Source organism: Corvus hawaiiensis, chromosome 3 (genome assembly GCF_020740725.1).
Source record: "Corvus hawaiiensis isolate bCorHaw1 chromosome 3, bCorHaw1.pri.cur, whole genome shotgun sequence".
NCBI classification, from domain to species: domain Eukaryota; kingdom Metazoa; phylum Chordata; class Aves; order Passeriformes; family Corvidae; genus Corvus; species Corvus hawaiiensis.
Genome location: NC_063215.1, coordinates 102,110,831 through 102,136,416, shown reverse-complemented (window position 1 = coordinate 102,136,416; position 25,586 = coordinate 102,110,831). Strand labels below are relative to the sequence as shown.

At 40.8% G+C, this 25,586-nt stretch overlaps 1 protein-coding gene across 37 annotated transcripts in view; it reads right to left on the bottom strand.

The window, feature by feature from the left end:
• The window catches only part of NRXN1 (neurexin 1), a 676,704-nt gene that overhangs the window by 46,948 nt on the left and 604,170 nt on the right, over positions 1-25,586 (bottom strand). Inside the window, exon 1 of one of the 37 annotated variants that reach the window (XM_048299417.1) lies at positions 6,250-6,338. The exons of the other annotated variants lie outside the window; for them this stretch is intronic. Within the exon in view, the coding sequence (XP_048155374.1) occupies positions 6,250-6,282 (33 nt within the window). The 5' untranslated portion in view covers positions 6,283-6,338. Of the gene's footprint in view, positions 1-6,249; positions 6,339-25,586 lie in introns of those variants that run through there. 37 annotated transcript variants of the gene reach the window in all.

The window sequence follows — 25,586 nt, the reverse complement described above, 5'->3', positions numbered from 1 at the left end:
AAAATGGTGCATCTGGCAACCTAGCACTTAAGATACTGGCAGAAAAAAACAAATTATGCTGATTCTCTCTTAGCTGTTTCATGCACCCTGACCGCTGCAAGAGCTAGCAGAAACATCCTACTGTCTGTAAAGTTAGGTAGAATGGCTACAAATAAATAGAAAGAGGAGTAACAGAAATGCTTTCCTGTAAAGTCTCTTCCTAATCAAAACCAAACAAGGCAACCATAATTCAACATGCCCTGAAAATGCCAGGGGACTCCTGTGGGGATCTGCCACCATTCCAGACTGAGTTTAAACTCATTTAAAAGATGTGAACTGTGTTTCTCAGGGTTAAACTTAGAGACAAATAAGGGTGTAGAGCCCTAGCATTGTGCCCTTTCTGCCTAGGACGAGAGGAGAGTTGTTCCTGGCACTGCTGCGGCGTGTGCTGGGTTAGGCAGTGCTGCTCACGCGGGACGCGGCAGTTCCGCCGACGCAGTTGTCAGCGAGGGCCCGGGGCTGCTCAGGCTGTTCGGGGCAGATGGACATCCTCTAGGAAATCACAGGCTCCACTATTCAGCTTGGCTTTGCAAACCTCCGTGAAGCTGGCATGGGCCAGGGGAAGTGAGCTTCCCCAGGATACGGCGCTTGACGTTGACATCAACCTCACAGAACAGATTTGCATTTGGCAGTGCAGCTCGCCGGAACGGATATTTTTACTGGCCTGCTCTGATTTTGGCTGGGAGGTCTCCCACCCCTTCCTTGCTGCCACCTCACTGCTCTAAAACATGGAGGAGGTTTGTATTTTGTCCATGACTTCATTCCTCAGCTTCCCCAACTTTGGTGCATTACTGACACTTAATATCAGTACTGAATATAGCTGTGTCATCTGTAAAGCAAAATTGTGACTTTTCATTCACTGTCATATCCCTATTATTATGCAATTCCAACATCAATTAGGAACTCAAAAATATGCTTTACTCCCAAAAGCCATAGGAACTTCATTTTTTGCTTCTACTGTGCAATATACCCTACACAAATGATGTATATGTGTATGTGTAGTCTCTGTGCAACAGCTTACTTAAAGATCTTTTGGTCATGCATGATAAAAGAGGTGAAAAACAAAAGCCATTCTCCACCTCTTCAGTTGTACAGGTGTATATTCTGCTTTGAGGGAGCCATAAATTTGGTAGCAGTCGTAGTGGTAACACATGGACCCAGACACTCTAATCACTCTTTTTCTCAATAAACTTGCTCAACAACTTTGCTAACCTGATGCATTTGCTTAACAGATCAAATAACCCCATTAAAAAAAATTTGAAATTCCAACAAAACTCCTGAACAACTAAGGTGGAGCAGCACTAAAAACCACCACCGAAAAGCAAGGCATTTTCCTCAGCCTCCAGTATGGAAAAAATATAACAACAGCATAGATAGTGGTGTAGTCTTCACAATAAGAGTGATCTAGCAAGGGAATTTTGAAATAGATAGGAAATGGAATAAGAGAAATCAGAAGAACTACAAGAAAGGAAAAATACAAAACCTGTGGAAACTTAAGGAAAACAATTTAAGTCTTTACTCCATGTAATTTAGTATTGGTTTGCAGCCGTACCACAGACAATTCAGAGAAACCAGCAAACAAGGCACTAAGTACTGGAGCCAAGAAATGCAATTTACTCTGTGCTAAAGTCCACAAATTACTATATTTGTTTCTGGAGTTTTGCCAAAAAACATATGGCCAGGCTCAAACCAGAAGGTGTTCCAAGGTCCTGGACATTACAGACTCGCAGCGTGAAAAATGTCTCACCACCTGAAAGCTTCCCAGGTCTTCACTGGCAAGGAATCATTTAGTTCGTGGGATGGAATTTAAAATGAATCATTCTGGTGAAAATACCATCTTGCTCATTTCCCATTTAACTTCTTATATACTTTAAGCAACAATCATCCAAGATAGCTGGGTTTAGGAATCAATCCATACATCCTTACACAGACTTTACACTCTGTGCTATTCGGACTTCTGCCAGAGGTAGAATGTCAGTGACATTGAAGTCACTGACAGCACTTCCATTGACCTCAAGGATGGTAGAACTTCTCAATCCATCTTTTTTGGAAACCCAGCCAAACTGCTGCACAAGACTAACTGGAGTGTCCACAATGCTCAGATTTCCTGCACATACAGCACACAATTTCTAATCCTTATCCTTCCACTTTTTTTTAGAGGTTGCACACATTTTTTCCCCCCTTTAGTAGGGAAGGGCATTCTCTAGAATTACCATTCTCTAGTAATGCAGCTACATGCACAGAAACAGTCCCAACAATTACTTTTTCAGAGGAGCTGCAAGGGTTTTGTTGGCTGCCTCCTGATGTACCCCACATGGTTTCATAAAGCTTTGCCCTCAGCCCCTGCTCTGTCTCATCTCGATCTGGTACTTGGATTGGAGGCATTACCTGAAGTTTCACCCAAAAGGGATTGAAAGATATGATCTGAAAAAAAGGGATTAGCCCTTATTAACTGCATGTGATTACATCTAATTATGCATCCCACTGGCAAAAAATGAAGTACGGTTCAGATACAGACAAAAAGAGAAAGCCAGTGTGGAAAAGCATAGCAGAAGACCGTAATCATTCAAGCTACCCCACAAGAGGAACTTCTCATGATTTTATCAGACTTTTCCTGGATCTGCTGGTCAGAGCAACTTGCACGAGCAAGGTAAAACACTCTCTGGATTGAAAAACCATGTCAGAAATCAAAGAAAACAAAGAGAGAGCACTAAATCCAGAAATTCAAAATTACTACTAGCTGAATGTGCAAAACAAGTGTAAAATTAATTTTTGTGTCAGAAAAGCTGATCAATTAGTTGCTGAAAAACAGCTAGTTCATAGTAGCATGAAACAAAAGAATAACTAAACATTGTAGCAATACACACAACAAAAAATAATTATAAAATATCTCAAGATACTGAACATGTCAACCAAGAAGTATGAAAATCATTTACTCTTCACCAACAAGTTCTGTCTGTCAAGCTTCTCCTTGGCTAAGACTGAATTTGGTGCTTTCTTCAACTCTTTATATTGAAAGGCTCAGAAAGGCTTTCTCATGTGTATGTACACAAAACCCAGCCAAGCTGTGACACCATCTCTAACAGTGTGAAGACATAAGGAGCTTTAAGGAGAGGAAACAACTCCTCGAAGTAGTGGCAATGTGTGGCCCGTGGCAGAAGGGTGTCAGCAGAGTGAGAAATCCTTTTACTACGTGGAGCTGCTATAGTTGACATGGCTGTTGAAAGAAAAAAAAACCCAATTTTCAGTAGCTGTGACGAGAGAGAGGACAGATAAACAGGCAGTGGTCCAAGATTTCCTGGAGGATATATCCCACTTGGATTACAGCAGGTTAGAATGTTCCCTTAGTTGTGTCACCAGACTTTGGAACTTCACTTAAATGATCAACCTGGCACAGAAGCAAGTTCAGAAGAATGTGATTTTCAACCTGAGGCATCTGTATTCTGATCTGTTCTGTGCACCTCTGTTCTCAGCTGCTCCACATGGGTACCTTCTGTAATGGCAACAGAGGATGGTTGAACCCCCTCTGCATTTCCCCCTCGCAGTAAAGCCATGCTGGCAACTCTTAACTTTCTGTGTCGTCTCAAATGTACAAGGTCAAAAAATAAACCCTCTTGCACTGTGACTGGGATTTCTTGCTAAATCAGCATTACTCCAAGACATAAAGCACAGCTGAGTTTCTAAACATTGTCCTTAGGCTGTTTGTCTCCTCTGAATTCCTGTTGAATATTGATTTGGGATTTAAAGGTCCAGCTGCCCACCTAATCAGGTTGTGTATACAAAGTTTGACTGATTAATGGGTTATTCTAAATGATCAGCTACCTCAAGGACTAAAGAACATGGACAACATGAACTTTTCTTCTCTTGCTTCATGTCACAAGGTTTTAGATCAAACTACACCTTTACAGAAATACAGGCTTGCCCTTCAAGATACAACCACCAACCAAATTTTTTCTGTGAATTTGCTTTTTCAGACACTTCTAAGGCAATTTGGCTAAGCCTTAGTTATAAGCAATCTTAAAACACCAGAAAAAATACTTGGTTTTAAACTTGAGGCCACATGTTGGCTTTTGAGATGTTCGTAAGTCCAGCAGACCTTATATTAAGCAAATGGAATTCATTTTGTACATGCTTATCTAGATGCATCTCTCCACAGGTGAGCTACCATCTAGGCAGGTTTAATGGACAATTCCTCAGGCTGCCCTGGCAATTACTCCTCTGCTGACCTAGAAGGATCATTAATATTAGGGAGTTGAGATGCAATTCAATTTCCATTTTGGCTCAGCCCTAAGCTTCTCCTAAGTGGATGCTGTCAGCTGTGTCAAATTATATATGATGCCTAGGTGATGTGGAGAATTATTAGGAAGAGAGCTGGGAATGGTAAGCTCAATCGAAAAACTTTTCAGCCTGAACTTGAAGAGTGGCCTAAGATACCAACGGGCCAGAGCCATTTGGCATGGTAACAACCACCCAAAATATTTTTTTCTGGGGTAAGGTGCCGTAGGCAGAGCAAAATCAGGTATTGATTAGCTCAGAGCAGTAAGAGAAGATCTGCTGTATAGAATGGCACATTAAGTGATTTAAACAAATACAATAAAAAAACCCCAAAAGGCTTAATGGCAGGACTCTGAGGAAGCCCAGCTAGCAAATGCAAACAGCATTACACAACACACCCAGTATACCAAAGGAAAGAAGGTTTGATGCTCAGCCCCACAACTGCAGCAATAACAGCTCACATCCAGTTCAGCCTTTTCACAATCATGAAAAAAGCCCCAAAACCATAACTTCTCTCTCAACACAATGGTTATAACCTGTAAACCAGAATAAAACTGAACCATCTCCCCCACTTTACTATCCTCTGACAAACGCACCAAAAAACACCTTTTCCCCCTGCCTTTCTAGCTAATGGGGGAGAATGAAACGTTTCTGTACAGATGGAAGCTGCTGATTCCTTGCTTTAAAAGCCCGTTAACCTCTTTTGGCAACCCTCATCCTCACCTTTTCCTTTGCCCACTATCACGATACACCTGTGACACCTGATGCCAGCTCTGGCTTTGCCAGCAGAATTCCCATGGTGCATGCAGGCGCCAGACTGCCACGGCATTTTAACTCTTCTTGGGGAGAATAAGGAGCTGAAAAGATCCCCAGCCTTCCCAGAGGAGCTGGGCGCTCTCACACAAACACACACCTTTCTGCTGGTTTTCAGGTAACATGAAAAGCTTTGTACCCCGTGCTCGTTTAAATCAGATGCCTTGGAGGTTTGTTATTTGAAAAACAAACAAATAAATAAATAAAAGGAAACACCTCACTCTTCATGTTAGAAACAAGCAAATAAACAATCAACCTTTGAGAAAATACACAAACACTTTCATTGTCATAAGCATGCAGCGATTTACCCTCCCCCAAAAGATTAGAAGGAACTCATTTAAAAATGAAGCTACATTGCATTATATATCACCACATTTTAGTCCATCAGATACAGTCATTCATTTATATGCAATTTTTCTTATCAAAACATGCATATAACTCACAGGAAGTCCCGTTGTGCAAATGCTCACTGAAAAAAAAATCAAATCAAAACAAGTACACACATACGTACACACACACGTACACACATATTCTAAGCCAAGATGAAAAGCATGCATGGTCAGGGTTTAAGCATAATTTAAGCCAAAATAATTGCTAGATTGTTAAAAAGAAAGCAGCCTGGCAACTATTTGAAGCAGGTTTTATTCATGCTTTTATTTGATTCTTCTCAATTTTCCTTTCCTTTTAGACTCATTAGTAGCAAATATGCTCAAAAAAAAAAAAAAGTCTCTATTGTTTAAGAAAAAGCAAAAGAGAAAAATAAACAGTAGCATCCATGCTCTGGTTACCAAAGCGTTATTTTCTTGGAGCAGAAAAGAAAAAAACAAAAAAAATACAACTTAGAAGCTTTTCTAGATTTAAAACAGATATCGTGCAGAAATTTGATCTTAATATTAATGATATGCAATCTCCAAGGAGATGTATTCTAATTTTTTTTTGTTTTTTTAAAAAAAAGTAATTTTCAGTAAATCGGTGCAAATGCCTCTTTTTTTTTTTTTTTTCTTTTTTTTTTTTGTATTTTTTTTCCTTTCTCCTCCTTGCTGTCAGCCTAAAGGTATCTTAAACCCTGCATGCGGCAGTGCTTCGCCTGTGCGCTGCATCGGCTGTGAGAGAAGAAGCTACCTGCGAGTTTTCACAGTGCCATCTCATATCCATGTCTGCCTGGCTACCCTGCGTGCTTACGGCTTTTTTTTTTTTTTTTTTTTTTCTCCTTTCTTTCCCTTCCCTTCCTTTCTCTCCCCCCCCCCCCCCCCCTCCTCCTCCCCGCTTAATTCTTAATGGAAATCCTAGGAAATTTAGTCCATCCTCTGAAATCAATACTGGTGACAGGCGCGCTGCCTGCCTCCGCGGGAGCCGGGGATGATAAATTGCCTGCGCATCCGCCCGGCCTATCAGTGCCCGGCGCTCCGCCCGCCCATGGCCGCGCCCGCCGCCGCCGCGGGGACCGCGGGGCCGCCGCACGGCGCTGCGCGGAACGGCGCGGAGCGGCGCGGAGCGGGCGGCGGTGGAGCGGCGGGATGCGGCGGGATGCGGCGGGGGGACGAGCGGCGTGTCTCCCGCCGCACCCGCAGGCAGCCGTGCGGCACCGACCCCGCCGCCTCGGTCGCGTTAGCGTTTTAAAAAAAAACCACCCCAGACGTAAAGCTGCAGAATTCCACAAACACCGCGCGGAACGGGATCGTGCGCCTTCGTGCTGGAGCCTTCCCCCCCCCCGCCCCCGCGCCCCTGGAAGCGCCCAGGCACGGCACGGCACGGCACGGCACGGGTGCCGCGTGGAAACCTGCCAGGCACATCTGCCGTCTCCTTGGCCACACACAGATCAGTCGCTCAGCGCTGCAAACTAGTCACCAACCCCCCCCTAAAATCCAGCCACAGCGTCCAGCACCATTTTATTTTTATTTGGCCCAGAATTTTTTTTTTTTTTTTTTCCTTCCTGAACAGTTTTCATGAATCCCAACAGTTGTACGATATCAAGCGCCCACCTTTAGGCTTTTCCGGAAGCCCTCAAGACTGCTTTGAATAATGGGTGTCTATGCTGAGGAAAAAGACAAGCGAGATACGAAAAAGCCAGGTGATACCAGCTTTGCAGTTCCCCTGACGGGAGCTCGGAGACGATAAAAACTTGCCCTGACATACCCTCACCCACCCATTTCAGTGGCAGCGTGCTGCCTTTTTCAAAAGGCATTTTGAACTTGCAACACCATTTGATAAACAGCACGTCTGCATCTTACTGCTAATGGCCAAAGCACGTGGCAGTAAAGCAAAGCTGATGCAGTATCTTGATACTCTTCATCATGAAAAATAAATTGAAATGGATTGATAAGATCTACTCTCTATGAAAAACATCTCCCTCCTCTAAACAGAGCCAGGTTCAACCCTGGGTTGTGTGGCTCAGTATATTTGGTAGATTTGCACAGTATTGCCTACATTTTTAATATTCAGTTATTAAATTATAAGCCAGTGTAATAGGTGTCTACCGTGTTCCTTTCCTGGTGAACTGAAAAATAAGTCTATGGACAGCTGCAGGGCTGCTTTCTGGACACGGGGGCTCTCCATCTACAATCATTTGGCTGCAATTCACTCACAACAGTTAACGCTGAAAGAAACACACTGCACAGCTTGTTGGAAGTGGCATTCCTATTTGTTAAATGTCTGTCTGGTGCTAATTAGAGGAAAGTCATTGCCCTGAGGCTCTTACACTTGCCTTATGGTGGAACCTGACTCCTGGCCCTAAAGCTGGCAAACTTTAAGAGAGTGTGCTAGTGGATGGAGCAGAAAGCACTGTGCTCACTTGTTCCACACATTGTTTTCTAAGCATGGGCCAGCAAAATTAAAAGGTCCCCTGGAACTGAACATCGTATTTTGATAGCTCTCACAGGTGGAAGTCTCTCAGCTTTTTCATTCAGAGCAGTTCCTGACCCTCTGAGGAGCACCCTAGAAATCCCCAGCCTTGACTCTGCACCTTTCCCCTTTTGGAAGACTGCAGAAGACACCATCTGTCCATAATTATGTGGTTGCTTGTCCAGTGTTTTGTGGCAATGGTCAAACCTTCAAGCCTTGTTTGCCCATCCCTGCTCAGGGACCAGGGCAGAGGACAGGAAGGGCAATGCCCATGGTTAGCAGCTGTGCTCTCACTGCCCTTCTGGCAGCAGCATCCATTTCCCTGGGTTGCCTGACAATAACTCGTGTCGGGGCTGTGTCCTCAATGAAAGGAGTTCATTTGGGGGGCAAAACAAATAAGAAAAACACTCCTATTTTAATTAAGAAAATTATCTAAATGAGAATAATAAATACCATTTCAAGAGGATCGGACAATGCAGTCCTTTCACATTCACTAAGTCAAACTTTCATTAACCCCAGCATGTGCCTTCCTGAAAGACAGTACTAAATTATCTATAATATTTTGCTTGAGGCAATATTTTTCAGAAGCATGTTTCTACAATAACACCATTAACAGTAATGGACTGTCATATGTCCTGCGTGCTGCTATTCAGGGGACTAACTAACGCAGCAATAAAAGGAACGGTATAAAGATGGATGACAGATCCCAACTCCTCTCAAACGCTGAGCAGATGTCTGGGAGGATGAAATGCTGTTTGAGAAGCCTTGCCTTGAAGTGCTGCGGAGCACAGCTTGCTGTGAGCTGTGCTAGGTCAGAAAGCCATATCCTACAGATTCAGGTGTCCAGCAAAAGCTAGCTTGCAAGAGGATTCCTTCTAACCAAGTTCAGGGGGCCTTTTTGCCTTTCACAGAGCTGCAGCTGCCTGTGTATCATGTGTGATGTGCTATGGTGTGATGTGGAAATACAATAGACAGTGTGGCTGGGATAAATTTTACCCAAAGGATGTGAGGGCACTTATGGGCTTAGTATGGCAAAGCAGTTAGAAATGACCTGACGTTACACTAAAGTACTTGTAGCTTTGCATTTAAGTGAACTCCAGAGTGCTTTGTTGAATCAAGTCCAAATATACAAAAAATAACAGAAAATGCAAAAAAGCAATGAACCTGAATTTGCTTGACTACACACTCTCAAGCTGTACACGAGAGTTTTGCTGAATGTATGTATTTTGCCAGACATATATATAAAATATCACTTGAAAGCTTGCTTGTCAATGCAGTGAGGGATAGGAAATGAGTTGTATAGCATATATTTCACATCAAGGGACGCCGTAGTAAATATCACAAAGACAAATCTCTATAGTTACTAAAATGCAGAAACATCATTATGCTTGAAAAACATAGACAAAAAAAATTATGTTAAACCCACCATACACAACTGAGAACAGGGGAAGCCAAACTTGTGATTTGATTTAGATCTAAATATGCCACATATTTCATTAACTAGACAGAAACTGTACAGACATATCATCATTAAAATCCTTGCTAGTGCACCGAACAGGCAGTTTTATAAAATGATTGTAATTTATCTAGGAAAAACATCTACTCAAGAGCAAAAAATCCCCCAATTATTTTTTTTTTTTTAGATACCATTTTATCAAAAAAATTTGCATCTGTAATTCAGACACAGGTGGAAGCCTTCAGTTCTTACACTTCAGCCTAAGGGCAAGCACAAATTAAGCTACTTGAGATGAGAATGAGGTATTTTATATACTATCCACCACTTCAAATGTGCTTAATGAATGTGAAAATTACGTGAGTTTTAAATATAAATGTCTGTGCGTCCTTAGGGATTAAATTATCTTTTCAACTTGAGAGTCAAATTGCTCTTATGGCCAGGGTGGGCCTCCACTGATGCCCAGTCACCTGCAAACCCTTCAATATTGTCCTTGGGAAACATATTTAACAACTTTGAGGTGTATGTGGGTTTGCTGTCATAGTGAGTTTTAATATCATAATTACTTGTGCACAAAGCCATTCCTATCCAGAGAGAGCTGGTTTTAAGGAGGAAACCTTAACTGTTTTTATGGGGGAACTGAGACAGTATTTGGGATTTCATCAACATGACATCTTCCCTGTGCCCCTGGAGACTCTGCAATACTCCACTCTGCTAAACTACCAAACTCTGGGAAATGAGTGTCAGTGTCAACACTTTGTGTCATCTCTGTATCACTTAGTGTACTGGCACCTGTGACAAAATTACCCCCTTCTGGCAGGAAGTCTGTAATCTCCTTCCCGGAGCTCTGAACTTTCCCATCATGCTGTCAGCCAGACTGCACCCATCAGGCTGGTTTGCAGATGCCTCCAGTCCCATGGATCACAGGAAAACAAGCTCGACAGTGATGAAAATCTTCAAAAAGAGAACTGCCCTCCACTGCTTAAAAGGTCAAGATCCTCCTCCTTCTTTAAGCAAATGGAAGCAGAAAACTGGCACTGGAAAAAAAATTGCTCTCTCAAAAACCATAATTTAGATCAATCCTACCTGTTTGGAACTAACAGCTGCCATCAGCCTTTAGTCCCGAATTCTATACTGTCAAGAAAGAGAGCAAATGTACTCTTTTTTCTGGGCACACATATATTTTCATTCTCTGCTTCCTCTTACTTCCTACTTATTATTCCCTAATATTTTTTTCTGGCCTTTCCAAATCCTTCTACACCTGGTTAATCAACAGTGTCATAATAATACACAGGGAAAATGATGACATGCAGCTATTATCCTAATTATATAGAGCACCTTTATTTTGTCTCAATTGTCTTCATAAATTATGTTTCTTACCTATGCAAATATTAACACTATTTGATTGCTCATACCTATCTGGTTTAGTCAGAAGTACTCATTGCCTTTCCAGAGTGGAGGGGGCAAATTACATGGGAAGATACACAGATACAGATGTAGGAAGGGGAAAGAAGTCATCTATTTGTATCAAAATCTTTTCCAAGGATAAGTAACAGTGAACAACTGCAAACTTCTAGTCTTGAAATGGCAAAATTAAACAACTGTTGAAGCATGTTTAAAGCTGAATGCCTGTAGAAGAAAGAGGAAGCAATTTTGCTCCTAGACTGCCACAAAAGCAAACACAAAGAAACAATGTATGATACCCTTCTGTGGGGAAAAAAAATAATCACAGATAAGACACACCCATAGCAGAATTCTGAAAATTTGGAGGTGTGATGCCCATGATTTTCTAATTAAAAATAATCCAGAATTACAGTGTCTAGTTATTCACAAGGTTCCATTTTGCCCCTGTAGCTACACAAAGGATGCCAGGTGTCACATGCAGAATGGGTCCACCCTTGCTATGCTGTGCTGGCTGGGAAAAGGGGTTTTACCCTCCTGTTTCAGTCTAGGAAGTATTGAGGCTGCCTTAATTTGCACATGACTATCCACTGTCTAAAAGACTTGTAAAGACATCATCTGCCTTGATTTCTGCAGCAAGTGCCCCTCTGTACAGGTCACAAAGTCCTAAATAAACTAGCCCTAAATCCCCACAGGTGATTCACATGGGATGCCCCTACTTCTTTTTTGTAGGGGGGCAAAGGGAACACAGAGCAACAACAGATTGAGTCTCTTTGATTTGTTATTTTAAAGCAACAGCCAGTGATGTTACAGGTATTATTCTCAGTGAGTATCAGTTCAGGCACAGGGGTTTATTAGGGAACCTGAAATAAGTCCAGAGGCTCAGCAGTGTCAATGAGACCCCAGCATTCAGATGAGCCTGAGGAACAGGGTCAAACTTGGCACAGCTAAGAGAAAACTTCTAAATTGCCTAAAGGTTTTTCTCCTCCTGCAAACAGCAACAGGATCCAGAGAAGAGTGGAGAATGAACTCCAATAGCTGCAGCAGCACACTAACAATGTGTGCTTTCCAGGAGAAGCACATGAAGTTGTAAACGTGAAAACAGAAGGTGGGGAAGAAGCAGTATCTGAAGAGAGAGGCCCACATCTGCCTTTTGCTCTTTGTTATGAGAGAGAGATCATGTCAGAGATCATGTTTTCTTCCCCCAAATAAGAACGAGGAAAAGAAATAAAAATGAAAGTCTTTGTGTTCTTTCCTCCTGGGTACATAAAGCACATCTGTGTGTGCACAAATAAATAAACTGGGAGCAACTGCAGTCGAGGATATGCTGTAAACAATAAAGCTATTTATGCCATTCCATACTTCTGCCAACATTTGATGTTTCAATATAAGTGTGTATTTCACAAATTTTTAGATTCTCTCATCACCTCTGGCAGAGTCAGGAAAGGTTTTACCCCCATGTGTCAGCCTCCTGCAGGGATAACAGGGGCAACTGCCTACACCAAAATGTATACAAAATGATAAAATCCATACTGTAAGACTACAAGACAAACTTGTTGTACTGGCAGGGGAGCAGAAAGAAAGAAAAAAATGATGAACTCTCAGTTTCCAGTGTATTTTCTCCAGGTGTAACTTTGTCCTGCTCTATCAGAGCCATTTTGAGCAGCTGGGGAATCCTTCTTGCAATTTCAACATCTATAAAACTGTTTAAATCTAAACCCAACAGAGTGGAGAATGTAATATACTGGGTTTGATTGATCTGTATCTTTGGGTTTCTAAAACCTTGTTGGTTCAAAGAAGATTGCTACGAATATATTGTTTGTTCTACTTCAAAATCATACCTTTTGAGAGACACCCACATAGCTCAGAAATAGATGTGCAAATGCATTAAATTTTGGCCTTGCTACATTTTGCAGAGTGGGAGTGTAAAGGGAAAAAAAAGAGATCGTGAAGCCTTCCTTCTAAATTAAAGGTTTCATATCCTAATAAGTGATTTCTTTGGCTGTTAGTAAATGCTTCCATTATCCCCTAACGTGGAGAAGCCCTCAGAGACTGGGTGTCTGCTTTATTCAGAAGATGTTTTGACTGTTCCATCAGGTAAACAGCAGAGCCTGGGCCGTGTCTCTTTTTTGTGCTCCATGGAAAACTAAAGCAGCTGTGGAATAACTGCACAGACACTCACAAAAGCACACCCAGTGTGATGTTGGCTGTTCACCCAGGTCGGTTCTTCCCTGCATGAAAAGAGGGTGGCTATCCCCTGGTCTCAGTGGTGCTTGAGGCTTCCTGGATCCTGGGCCTTGGGTTTTTATGGGAAGGATGCCTGACGTGGATATTGGATTCAAAGAATAGCTGGAGGCAGCTGAACCTGCTGTAAGTTGACAAGGATGGAAACACCAAGAGAGGAATTTTCAGCTGAAGAGCTAATTAATGGGTGCAGTTGTGTGCTGGTTATCAGGAGGGCTCTAATTACAGGCCTAGAGGAAGACAGTGATGAAGAAATTCACATTTTGGAGAGAATATCTTGCTATGACATCAACCTCCAGGTGATGGGAAATGAGGAGACTGATGGGCTGAAAAGACTGCTTGCCTTTAAAAAGCACAGGGCTACTAATCTGCCTCTCTCCCAGCAGCCAGGTTTAAAAGGGAAGGGTTTTTACCAGGGAGAAAAACTAGAAGATCCCAGAAAACTACACCACAGTCAAATCAACCCACAGACAGAACTAAAAGCAATGGGAACTACTTAATTTCTGAATGAGAAACTCATATTCAATAAAAGGGCATAACAACACGAAACTGAGCCCTTGGTACCTGGACAGGTCTAACAAAACAAAACAAAAATATCCTCAACAAAATTGGAATTGGAACACTTCATGAGAGCTATATGATTTTCACACTTTAATTAAATTACTCTTTTGGCTCAGCCATTTTGCAATGGGCAAGAACTACACAGAATTGGGGGGGTGGGTAATTAGTTGTTTTTTGTCTAAAGTGAATAGCATTTAAAGAAAGAGATTAGAAAAAAAAACTCCCCTCACAAACAAAGCAAGCATGCAGAGCCCATAGAAATTCGCAACAAGAGTTTTATGGATCATGGAAGAAGCATTAAAGGGCTGGTGCAAAAACCTGTTCCTTCAGAAATCAACTGCAATTCTGCCAGGATTTCAATCCTTATTTTTCAAAACATCCCATGGTCTGTCCTCTGCTTTTGTACCTCTTTGGGAAGCTCAGTGAGAAGCCCTTTTGCAATCAGTGTCACCCTCTCCTCGCCAGTCAGTGTGACTGAAGGAAGGGGCAGAGGGTCTGCACACACACCTTAAAAACATGTGCTGTTAGAGAAACGGTTTTGAAGGTGGAATGCACCAATCCACATCCTTTTTACAGAAGACTACAGGTAATTTGTATACATTGAACCAGTATGGACGCATGTGATGCAATTAGAAAGGTTTCACTAATTACTGGTGCTCACCATTCAAGCTAAAACTCTAACACAGTATTTATATTCATTTCTATCACTACAAACCTAGTTAAAACACAAATTAGCCATAACTTTTATTTTACCATGACAAGACATGAAAAATCAAAAGCACATTGCTCATCATGATGTCATTCTTCCAGTACATACTGGAAGAAAAAAAAAAAAAATTGAGTTGTATTTTTTGTCTGATTATCTGTCAGAGTTGGCTTGTGCAGGTCACAGTTCTGTAAGCAGTGAAATAAACTCATAATAATAAACTGGAAATTACAATACTCATGTACAAGGCCACACTCAAGCAGGTACACCCTACATGGTGGAAACACCCTATTTGTTTTCTGCTTTGTTTACTATCAAATCTTATTTCTCTTTCATGCTAAGAGACAACTAATTAGAAGTCTACTAATCAATAGACCATTTTATTATCCGGTTCAGCTCTGAATAATCCTCATAATTTAATGAGCTTCTGAGCAGGCCAGCAGGGAATATGCAGAGAAAAACAAAGAATCTGACAAATACCAAGGGCTAGTCAGTACAAAGCAGCTTTCAAGAAAATAAAAAAGCTATCTGAGATTAGTTTTAAGTAGTGGAATCAAAACAAGTGTAATGCAAATCTGGTTTTCCTTCTTTTCTTTGTAGTAAAATTCACAGCTGCTTTGCCCAGCTAAGCCCTGGAGGTCAGTCAGCTCTGGAGGCTGGAGGTGGCACCTCTGCCTGAGCCAGGGAGAGCTTTTTGGCCACGGGAGGGGATTTTTTTGTTCAAAGAAAGGAAGGGAAGGAGTGTGTTATCCTCCCTCAGGCTTCCCCAACAGGTTTAGGTTTCTCCACGGAAGCTTTGTGGAGAAGTTCCAGCGCAGCTCTGCTGGACCAGTGGCATCCTCAAGCAGCAAAGCCAGACGCTCCTCAGCTGCCATGAAAGTGCCCTTCTTTATGCCACTGTAGAAGTGGATTTGTCACCTTAACTCGAACAATAAAGAACCAGGAACATCCTGTCTGTCACAATATTCACAGATTACAGAAGCAGACAGTTATCTGCTCAGACCACTCCCCCTCTATTTTTTTTTTCAAACAATGTCATTGGATTTTATTTGGCATTTTAGAAGTTTACACTTATTTAATTGAAAGCAACCCAGATATTCTTTGTCGATCCAAAATGTTTTCTGTGCTTTAAAGAAGACTACAGAATAAAAAGTAGGACAGTGCAGAGTAAACCCCTTAATTAAATAGTCCTGAACATATTTTATATGCACTTTCATTTCCTTGACAGCATAGCTGTGCTACTTCCTCAGTCATTGTTAATGAACTAAGTCTATCCTTTCTTGGTCATGCTACAACATTAAAACAATAAAAATAAATAAAATCAGCCTAATGTTAAATTTAAGTTTTTAGGTCCATAATAAATATTTACAGCTCAAATCACAGTCAAGTTTGAATCAGAAACTTTTCAATATTTAAAAAAATATCTCTGTAGCAAATGCATAAATCATCAAATAAATAAGACAAGGAAGGATGGAAGCAGGCTTAGGAAAAAAAACTGAAACAGGATACAGATGCAAATGCTCGTGTATATATAATAAAAAGTCAAAAGTCAGTACGTTTTTAATTGATAAAATTTTCACGTTCAACTTATTTTACCGTGGAGTCCATGACTGATGATCCAATTAATTTCATTTATGAAATTATTTCTAAATGTTTAATTAATTAGTGCAAAGTATAAGCACAGTGTCAGCTCTGAGGAGCCTGGGGTCTAACAGGTCCAAAGAAAGGCTTAACAGCCCTTCAAAGTCAAAATTCCACTAGGAAAAAAGTTTCTTGAGTACAGGTTACTGGCCTAACATTTATTCATTTGTAAAATCTTTAGATATTTTTGCCATATGCCATGCCAGGTCATTCTTGTTTGTGTCTGCCTCTCAGTAGGATCATTTTCTCTGAGCAGGAGCAGTTGGAGCAGACCCCTCCCCAAGACTTCTCTTCCTAGGAAGGCAGAGCTGGAGGAGTCCTCTTGGCTCAACTACATCCTTAGCATAACCAGCACAGGACCTTTTTACCAACCAACCACACCAGTTCACTTTTCACTGTCTGACACCAAGCTTTTTGTCTATTCCTGTTGGAACACAACTCTCTCAGTACCTTCTTATTATTCCCAACTTAATTTTACCTGTGGGCCTGTTTCCTCTCAGGGCACTTCAATACTTTGGCATAAATTGTCCTCTCCCCTCACTCATTAATTTATTTTTATTTCTAGTCATTGTTTTCATAGGATCGTGGAAAGGTTTGGGTTGGGAGGGACCTTAAAGATCATCCTTTTTCAACCCTCTGCCATGGGCAGGAACATCTTTCACTAGACCAGGTTGCTCAGAGCCCCATCCAGCCTGGCTTTGAACACTTCCTGGGATGGGGCATCCACAGCTTCTCTGGGCAACCTGTGCCAGTGCCTCAGCACCCTCACAGAAAAGAATTTTTTCTTAATGTTTAATCTAAACCTGCCCTCTTTCAGTTTGAAGTCATTCCCCCTTGTCCTATCACTACATGCTCTGGTAAATAGCTCCTCTCCATCTTTCTCATAGTCTCCCTTCAGGTACTAGAAAACTGCAATTAGGTCACCCCAAATCCTTCTCCTTTCCAGGCCAAACCATCCCAGCTCTCTCTGCCTTTCCTCATAGTAGGGTTGCTTCATCTCTCTGATCAGTTTAATGTCCCTCCTCTGGGCTCTCTCCAACAGGTCCATGTCCTTCCTGTGCTAGGGACCCCAGAACTGAAAGCAGCACTGCAGCTTTTAGTGAGTTAAAACAAACCATGTTCTCGTAGAGGATGGAAACGTGAACAAGATCATATCAGACAAGCAGGATGTAGACTCAGCGATTCTTACACTCTACACTACAGTAACTATCTTAATGTCATGTGTTTTTGAAATACAGTGGGATAAAGATGCACATTTCCAGTGGATGCAGGGTATGGGTGTGCTGCAAGTACCACATAAAGCTGGGGTGGCTGGCTGGTGCAGAAATAGCCTTTTTTTAATCTTGTAGGACAGGATTTTTGGCAGTTCTCCCTCCCTTGAGAGGGGCCAGCAGTACAATTGCCTTCTCCAGGGTCACACCACCGCAGCTTACTCATCCTATTGTTATTTAGAACTCCACATGCTTTTACTTCTCTTTCATTTCTAACTAGTGAACAATTGTCTTGTAGCTCAATACTTTGTTATTCTGAAGGATGTGATTTTGCATTTGATCCTCATGAATTCATCTCTCTACTCCTACACCAGTCCACACAGGGTCTTCCAGCCCCACACCCTCATTTTCTCCATACTGGCGATGCCTGCTTTCTTTCTGTCATACCTAATCAGGGCACCTCTGCTTTCTGAGCTACTCCTGGGCTACATTTTTACTGCTGTTCATTAGTGAGTCTCAAAGGAAGAGACAAGACTTGCAATCAACCAGCTCATCAACTAGAAGGAAAATGCTGGTTTTCTGTTCCTGGTAGGCTGCATCTGAAGTCCTGGCTTCATCTTGTAGCTACCTACGGCCTTTATCCCAAATCAGAATTTGGAAGGAGGTCAAACTTACTGATTTGTAAAGAAAACAAGATCTATAAGAACAGAGCCAGGCAGAATGCTAGTAAAAAAAAGAGAGGAAGAAGATGCCAAAATAATCTGCAACAGCACTGCCCATACCACCAGAAGGAAGAATGATAAATGCCTCAGTCCTCACAGATAAAAGGAAATATTTGGAGTTATACTGTTATTCTAACCCACAATGGTACATCTTGTTGATGTATGAAATTGATCCTAATAGCAAAATACATCCTCAGTAAAATGAACAACTCTTTGGGTTTTTTCTGCAGCTGTAACAGATAATTGATTAATAGTGCCGAAGCCAAGAAGAAATAACATGTATGATATCATATTAATATTTTTTCAGACAGATAAAGTAAAGTTTTAAGGCTTCATGTTCTTTCTTTGCAGACTGGTAAATTCCATCTGTTAAAAATGAGTTTCCAGTTGGCACATGGAAAATGACTGCACTGTTGTATAAGCATCTCCACTAAGCTTTGTCATTTATTTCTGTAATTAAAGCCATTTTGAGAAAGACATAGTCAGTTCAAGCAAATTACATGTTATAATAAAACAATTCTAATAACAATCCAGAAGTTATTAATGAATACTCAAATCTATATAGGAAAGTATTAACTGGAGTAGCTCCTGAACAGGATTATTGCTATTTTCAGGCTTTTAAATGTGAAAATGTGTTTTCTGCACAGAATGTGGCAGTTACATTTGCATAAGAATCATAAATCCAATCCAGAAATGTAATTTTATTTTTCTCAACAACCAGTCTGCTAATTTTTCAAGGGCTCTGAACATCTGAACTGGTGGAGCAGAGGATAACGATATGTCTTTTTCATGGGATTTAGTAGCTAGAAACAAGGAGGGAACCGAAGGATGAAATTTTTAAAACAACTTGTATTGATTGCAAAAACACTTTTTACCATTTCTTAGAGATGTCTGCCTAGTGTTTGCCAGACTTTCCTCAGCTCTCCAATCCCAATAAATGCATCATAGAACTAATAAAAACCTCTTCCTATTCTGATTAATTGTTTTGAAAATACCAAAATTTCGTATCTCCCAGAGCCCTTCCTAACAGAATGTACTGTGGCTAAAAGCCTACTGGCAAATCACTCCACACAGATGCCTTAAGCACGTGCTCACACAAAGAGCCAAAAAAGCAACATCTGACTAAGGGCTTTTGCTTTTGGAAGTGTAAGTATTGGCAGATAAACTTCCTGTCTCTTCTTGCCTTCAGGGGAACAATTTCTGCTTATTAAAGACCATCCCTGCCCAGGTACCTTTAGAAGAGCTAACTCCAACAATTAAGACCCTAACCCTAGAAACATGGAATTCCAAAGGGACTGTGCAGCTTGGTCCAGAAGCTCTGGAGATATTCAGCAATTTGATTCCAGTCAAGACATTCAGTAAGGTGGGGTGGTGGTGAAACCCACTTTAGCCAGAAAACTTCTTCCCATAATTTCATTGAGATTGATGAACGAGACACCACTAAGGATAATGACCTCACAAATTTGTGGGAGTTGTGACCTTTCGAGCACAAGACAATCGTTCCAAGATCATTTATCCTCTGACAAGGACAGGCTATGAAGATAAAACCCAGCATATGATAAAATAATCATGCCCTTTTTGACATCAGATGTCTTCTGTTAGGAAAGGGCTACACAAATCCACAGTACTGACATTATTGGTTTATTACATGAAAGCCTGCAACTCCTGTGACAAAAATAATGTTCTTTTACAAACCCTGAACACAACAGTCACAAATGAAACATTTTACAAATGAAATAGCCCAGTCTCTGCTAGCTGGGCCAGACCATGGGAAGAGAGTGATACAAGAGCCACTGTAAACCAGGATTTTATTTTATTTGCCAAGGTATGCAGCTAGTATGTGTGGTTAAACATCCTGGTCTCCAAAGAAATTCCTATCATGAAGGCCGACAAAATAAGCTTATTTCAGCCTAATTAGGTGGTAATTTTAGATTAACAAACGGGGTTATGTTCATGTGTCTTTTCCTCTTACAAGCTGTGGCTTCTCATTAACACTTTCACAGCTGAAACCCAAGAAGTACCTCAACCAATTACAGTCTCTGTGCTGAAATTTGACAGGTGTAACACATTCTTTGCTACAAAGAAGAAAGCACCTTTCTCAGAGGCAATTAAAGCATCTTGCTTTGCAAAGACCACACCATGTTTTTATTTCAGGGTAGACCAGTGCTGTGACCAAGTGACTGAATGGTGACTCAATAGTCTAAAATTAGCTGACCTATCCCAGGTCTGAGATGTGTCATTCCACCTATGACATCAACAAGAAATGGTACCCAATGCTTTTCCTTCTCACCATAATTAGAAGCCTTGAGGGTTGTTATTTCCAAAATTAAAAAAAACCAAAAAAACAACACCTCCCCCAAACAAAAGCTCTAAGCAAATCTGGTTCCTCTATGACAGGTGACTAAATCACAAAGAAACTCATACAAAGTCCTAATTTTACAGTGAGACAAAGGATGATCTTTGGGATTCTTTTAAGTAAGTGAATATTTTAAATTTGCTTTCACTCAAAAGCTTTTAGACTCCTCTATTCTTGACCCCTTTCTCCCTTCCTCCTATATTTTTTTAAACAGGGTAAAAGAAATAAAAGCAAACAAAGGAAAGAAGGAAAGAAAGAGACTACATGACTTTTGGCAAAAAACAACACTGCAGATTAAAAATCAACTAAAAGCAGAAATATATGGAGAAATACAAAAGAAAGACAGGTTCCACATAAATTTGCTTTCACTGGAAAACACATCAAACCTCTCTCAGATCCTTCCTCCCTTTCCCTGGCAATCACAGAAGGGCTTACCAAATCAACAGCCTAACTAGGCTGGAGTTTTGGCCTAGGTGAGTTAGTGGATCAGCACCAGGTGAACATTGGCACTGTTAGGTTGCTGGTATGGACTTGCTCATGAGATCCATGATCTGCCCAAAGCAATAAAGCCTCCTCCTGTGCCCACACTTACATGCACCATATGAAAGTCCATTCAAAGAGACAGCTACTTGTAGCATTGACAGGAGTATCCCACTTCTACATATGCTGACTTAGAAACTCGCTTTGAAAGTTTCACTGCTGAAATCAGTCATCTCAGTGTTCCCAGGAAGGAAAAAAAAATAAAAAAGGCTGTTATTAGTGCAAGAGAACAACAGAGCCATGGGGATATAGCAGTTGCAAGGATGATGCTAAAGTTCAATGAGAAATGGCAGCTTGAGAAATGTTGTTGCTTCAGAAAATAAAATGGGGAATAGGTTTGGAGGGGGGAAGATAGTAATGATTAAATAGGCTAAACAAAAGGGAGGAAGGATACAGAGAGCAATCAAGCAAAATTTTTCAGGACAGGAAAAAATCTAGACGTATACAACTAATAGTGAAAAATAGGACAATTAGTGAAAAATACAAAGGAAACACATGGAAAAATTAAAATGGTTTGTTGTGTGGGTGAGAACGAACACAGAGAAAGAAAACAATGTCAGATATATTATACTCCTAAAGCTTTTTATTTTCCCATGTCCCTTTGCTTTTCAAACTCTTGTAAAACATTACCTTCTCTGTTTGGTTTGTTTTTTGTTGGTTTTTTTTCCCTAGTGTACAAACACCACATTTCTCATCATTGTCTTTTCCACTGCAGACAACAACCCTCTTCTCTAGCCAGAGCACCATCAGAGAAGCAATGTCATGCACAGCTAACTGTGTCTTCAAGTGCATTTGTTTGTATTTGCTAAATGCATTTTGAATGTGTTCTGTTCACCCACCTCTTCGCAGCAGAAGCTCAGGGAGATCAAACACTGAGGAACGCCAGTTTCACAATCAGTCCCAGACACATGCACACACTCCATATTTCTATGAGGTTTTAGGTAATCAGAGGAAAATGGACACATTTCATTTTGTTTAATCAGTGGCTAATTCAAAACCACAAAATGTCTTCTTTGAAAGTATTCTGTCATCTCTGTAGCCCCTAACCTACAATTCCTTTTGAAGAAGAGAATCTTTGGATTGTTTTGGCATAAAAATTTCACTAAATCCTGAGTAAATTGGCTTCTTTACTTACATATATTCTTTGCAACATATATGTTTTGCCAAATAATACATTTACACTGATAAAAAAATGTTTCACTTACAAACTCTTGCAGTTTATTTCTCTTTCTAAGATCCAAAGGATGTTCTAATGGAATCAGGCCTCTTCAGTGTGTTAAAATAATCTGGACCTTCAAGACTGTAAGCACAGATGTATTCAAACCTCTGCTTTTCCCCCACAAAAACCCTATTTTGAGGGTATTCACTATATGGCAGAGCATAGTGCAAAACATGACCACAGATGTGTGCCTGTGATTTGAGAATTTGCCACTGAGATATTTCAACCTGAACCAGAATCAAATGTAATTTTCATAGCCTTCCTATTAATACACATCCTTGACCAAAGATCAGCCCATTTGTGATTTTTAGCCACTGTTTCTTTCACTGCTGAACCTCTCCCAGATGTCCTCATCACTTTAGGATACCGCCCTTCAAATTTGCTTTATAATGTGCCTTGTGCATTTCATAAATCAAGGATGAACTCTTCACTTCTACAAATTACTCCTGAAAATAACCTCACTCATCTTCTGGAGTATGATCTGCTCACTTGATGAAATACTAAGATTTTTCCTTAATGTGTCCTGGTCAAATTCATAATTATAACACATATTCCATTAAATGTTCCATGCAGTAATTAGATGATAATAACTTGATGATTCCCCTGAACAAGGCAGAGAATAGGACCTGTGTGAAATCTCTTCTTTCTGGTGCACTGTTGCAGGGTTGGAATCTGACTACTCACATATAAATTCAGAAAATTGAACAAAGTTACATTATACCATCAGAAGGAAATTCTGAATAAAGTCTTCAGTGACAGGAGGTTCAGATGCAATCCAGAAAAAACAGCCTCCTTTGTGGAGAATTGTTGAAATTACTCAGACACAGCTTAACTTTGTGTCTGGTTTGACAAGGAAAACTGCAAGCTCGAGAACTCTGCCACCAAGATTTCAAAGAAAAATTAATTTAGGTGCACAAAAGCTTTTGTCAAGTAGAGGAGCTCTGGATTACTTTAAAAAAAAAAAAAAAGATAAAATTATTGCCCACGTTCTGTTTAACATCTTTGTCAGTGGCATGGACAGTGGGATTGAGCACAACCTCAGCAAGTTTGCTGATGACACCAAGCTGTGTGGTGAAGGCTGGTGGGAAGGGATGCCATCCAGAGGGACCTGGATAGACTTGAAAGGTGGGCCCGGGCAAACCTCATGAAGTGCAACAAGGCCAAATGCAAAGTCCTGCACATGGGTTGGGGAAATCCTAAGCACAAACACAGGCTGTGTGGAGAATGGATTGAGAGCAGCCCTGAGGAGAACAACTTGGGGATCTCGGTTGATGAGAAGCTCAGTGTGACCCAGCAAAGCACACTTGCAGCCCAGAAAGCCAACCTGGGCTGCATCTAAAGCAGCATGGCCAGCAGGATGAGGGAGGGGGTTCTGCCACTCTGCTGGTGATTCTCTGTCTGGTGAGACCACTCCTGTATCCAGCTCTGGGGCCTACAATATTAGAAGGACATCAACATGTTGGATGTCCAGAGGAGGGCCCCAAAGATGACCAGAGGGCTGGAGCACCTGTCCTATGAGAAAAGGCTGAGACAACTGGGGTTATTCAGCCTGGAGAAGAGAAGGATCCAGGGACATCTTATTGTGACCTTTCAGTACCTACATGGGGCCTGCGAGAAAGATGGAGAAGGACTTTTTGCAAGGGCAAGTAGTGAAAGGAAAAAAATTGCCTCTGCATTGAAGGTAGAGGGGAGAGAGGAGATTAAGACAAGAAAAACTAGTGCATAAATAACTTCTATGAATAAATCCCATCTAATACAGTAGCTGTGATACCTGAAGACTATATAAAGATTATTCTATCAAATTTAATTTAATTAGTAAATTTTTTGCTTTGTTTCAGTGGTGCCACAGAAAACTCGAAGCCAGAATGCTGCATTTCTATTTAAATTTATAGGACAGTTCAAAAGCTATTGGAAGGTTATAATTTTCTAGTAAATGATATAGTGACCTTTTCATAGTGCTTAAGGAAGCAATACTCAGGCTATGTATTTTTCAAACAGTGCAGCACACTTTTAATTTAGGAAAATGTATGCACAGTATTTGCAGAACAATCTAAATTATTCTGCACTTGTCAAGATTTCAGGAGTCACATCTATTATTGTAATATTTTTCCCACAGAGTGCTTGCTTCATATCTACACAGAAATAGTCCCTGAAATGTCAAAGAATACGGAAGCTGTGTGGTTGCTTGTTGACTTGTGAGGTTACAGGTTGCCAGACTCACATGGCAAGAACAACTGCAAGGCCAGATGACAATCAAACTCCACTCCTAATTACTTCTGCTGCTGAGTCTAAATATATGCCCAGCTTGTGCTGAAATTGTGTCGCGCCACATCTCACTGATACGTGTCAAGGGACTGCGTCCTTCGCTCTCCACCAATATTCTGAGGTATCAACAAGGATAAATTCAGTGTGGGCATTGTAGCAGGTGCTGAGACCTTGCTTGATATGTGTACATATGCATGTCAACCTAGATAATATACTTGGGCATGGCAGGCAGAAAAGAACATAAATCACTGTCAAGACAGGCTGCTGTACTCCCTGGAAGACTCACGGTGCTTCACTCAACCCAGGTGCCATTTTTTTCTAAATGAGATTTTGATTAAGAATTATTACGCCTCAAAGTCTTTTAACCCCAAGCCCTCATCTTTTTGACTGCCACTTCAAAACATGTGTTCTGATTAATAAAGTAACCTCACAGAGATTACAACCACACAGGCATTAGCTAAATCCCATTTGAAATGAACACAAGAAGCCAATGGTATTTGTCAATCTGACTTTCTTGTGTAGTTGAGCTACCTTTTGTCTGTCAATGTGTTTTTAATCTGTTTGCTACTTACATATTTGCTATGAAGAAACAAGCATACATTTTCTTTCATTAGGCTAAAGGTTGAAAATAATTTTGAAGGATAAATAGCATCAGACAGGAAAAATGCTAAAGGGTAGGAGAGGTCCAGTAGGTGTAACTTAGGCTCGTATTATTCTTCAAACATAGAAGAATAAATTTCTTCTAAATGCCTGGTGCTGGATGCTTGGCTATTAAAAATGGACCATTAGAAAAACAAAATGACAACTACTTCTGTGAGCTGCAGTCTTTCTCAGGATCAGTGTTCTGCCTGGTTTTACCACCCTTACACATCAATACATAATTTGAAAACAAATCAGAATCAGATGACACCATTTAAAATTTTACAGAACCATTACTTAACTTACCTCTCAAAAATGAAAAATACACTGCACAATGTGCACAAATCATTGAGTCACTTTTAAAAATGTAAGCAGGGAGAGGTTTATATGGTAGAAATCCTATACAACCTTTCAAGAAAGGCAATCATATCTTCACTGTGCCTTATTTTCGAAGACCAAATGAAGCATAGCTTCTTTTCCCATCACTCAAATTGGCCATTTTCTTTCATACCTTCGTGTTCTATTATTGTGTCACTGCAGCTAGAATTGCAGGATTTATTTAGGGACAATACTTTATCAATCATGAAACACAAAGCACAGCCCAGCATCCCAGCACGTATGTTTTAAACAATGTTTTACACCTCATCTTACTTACAGAAG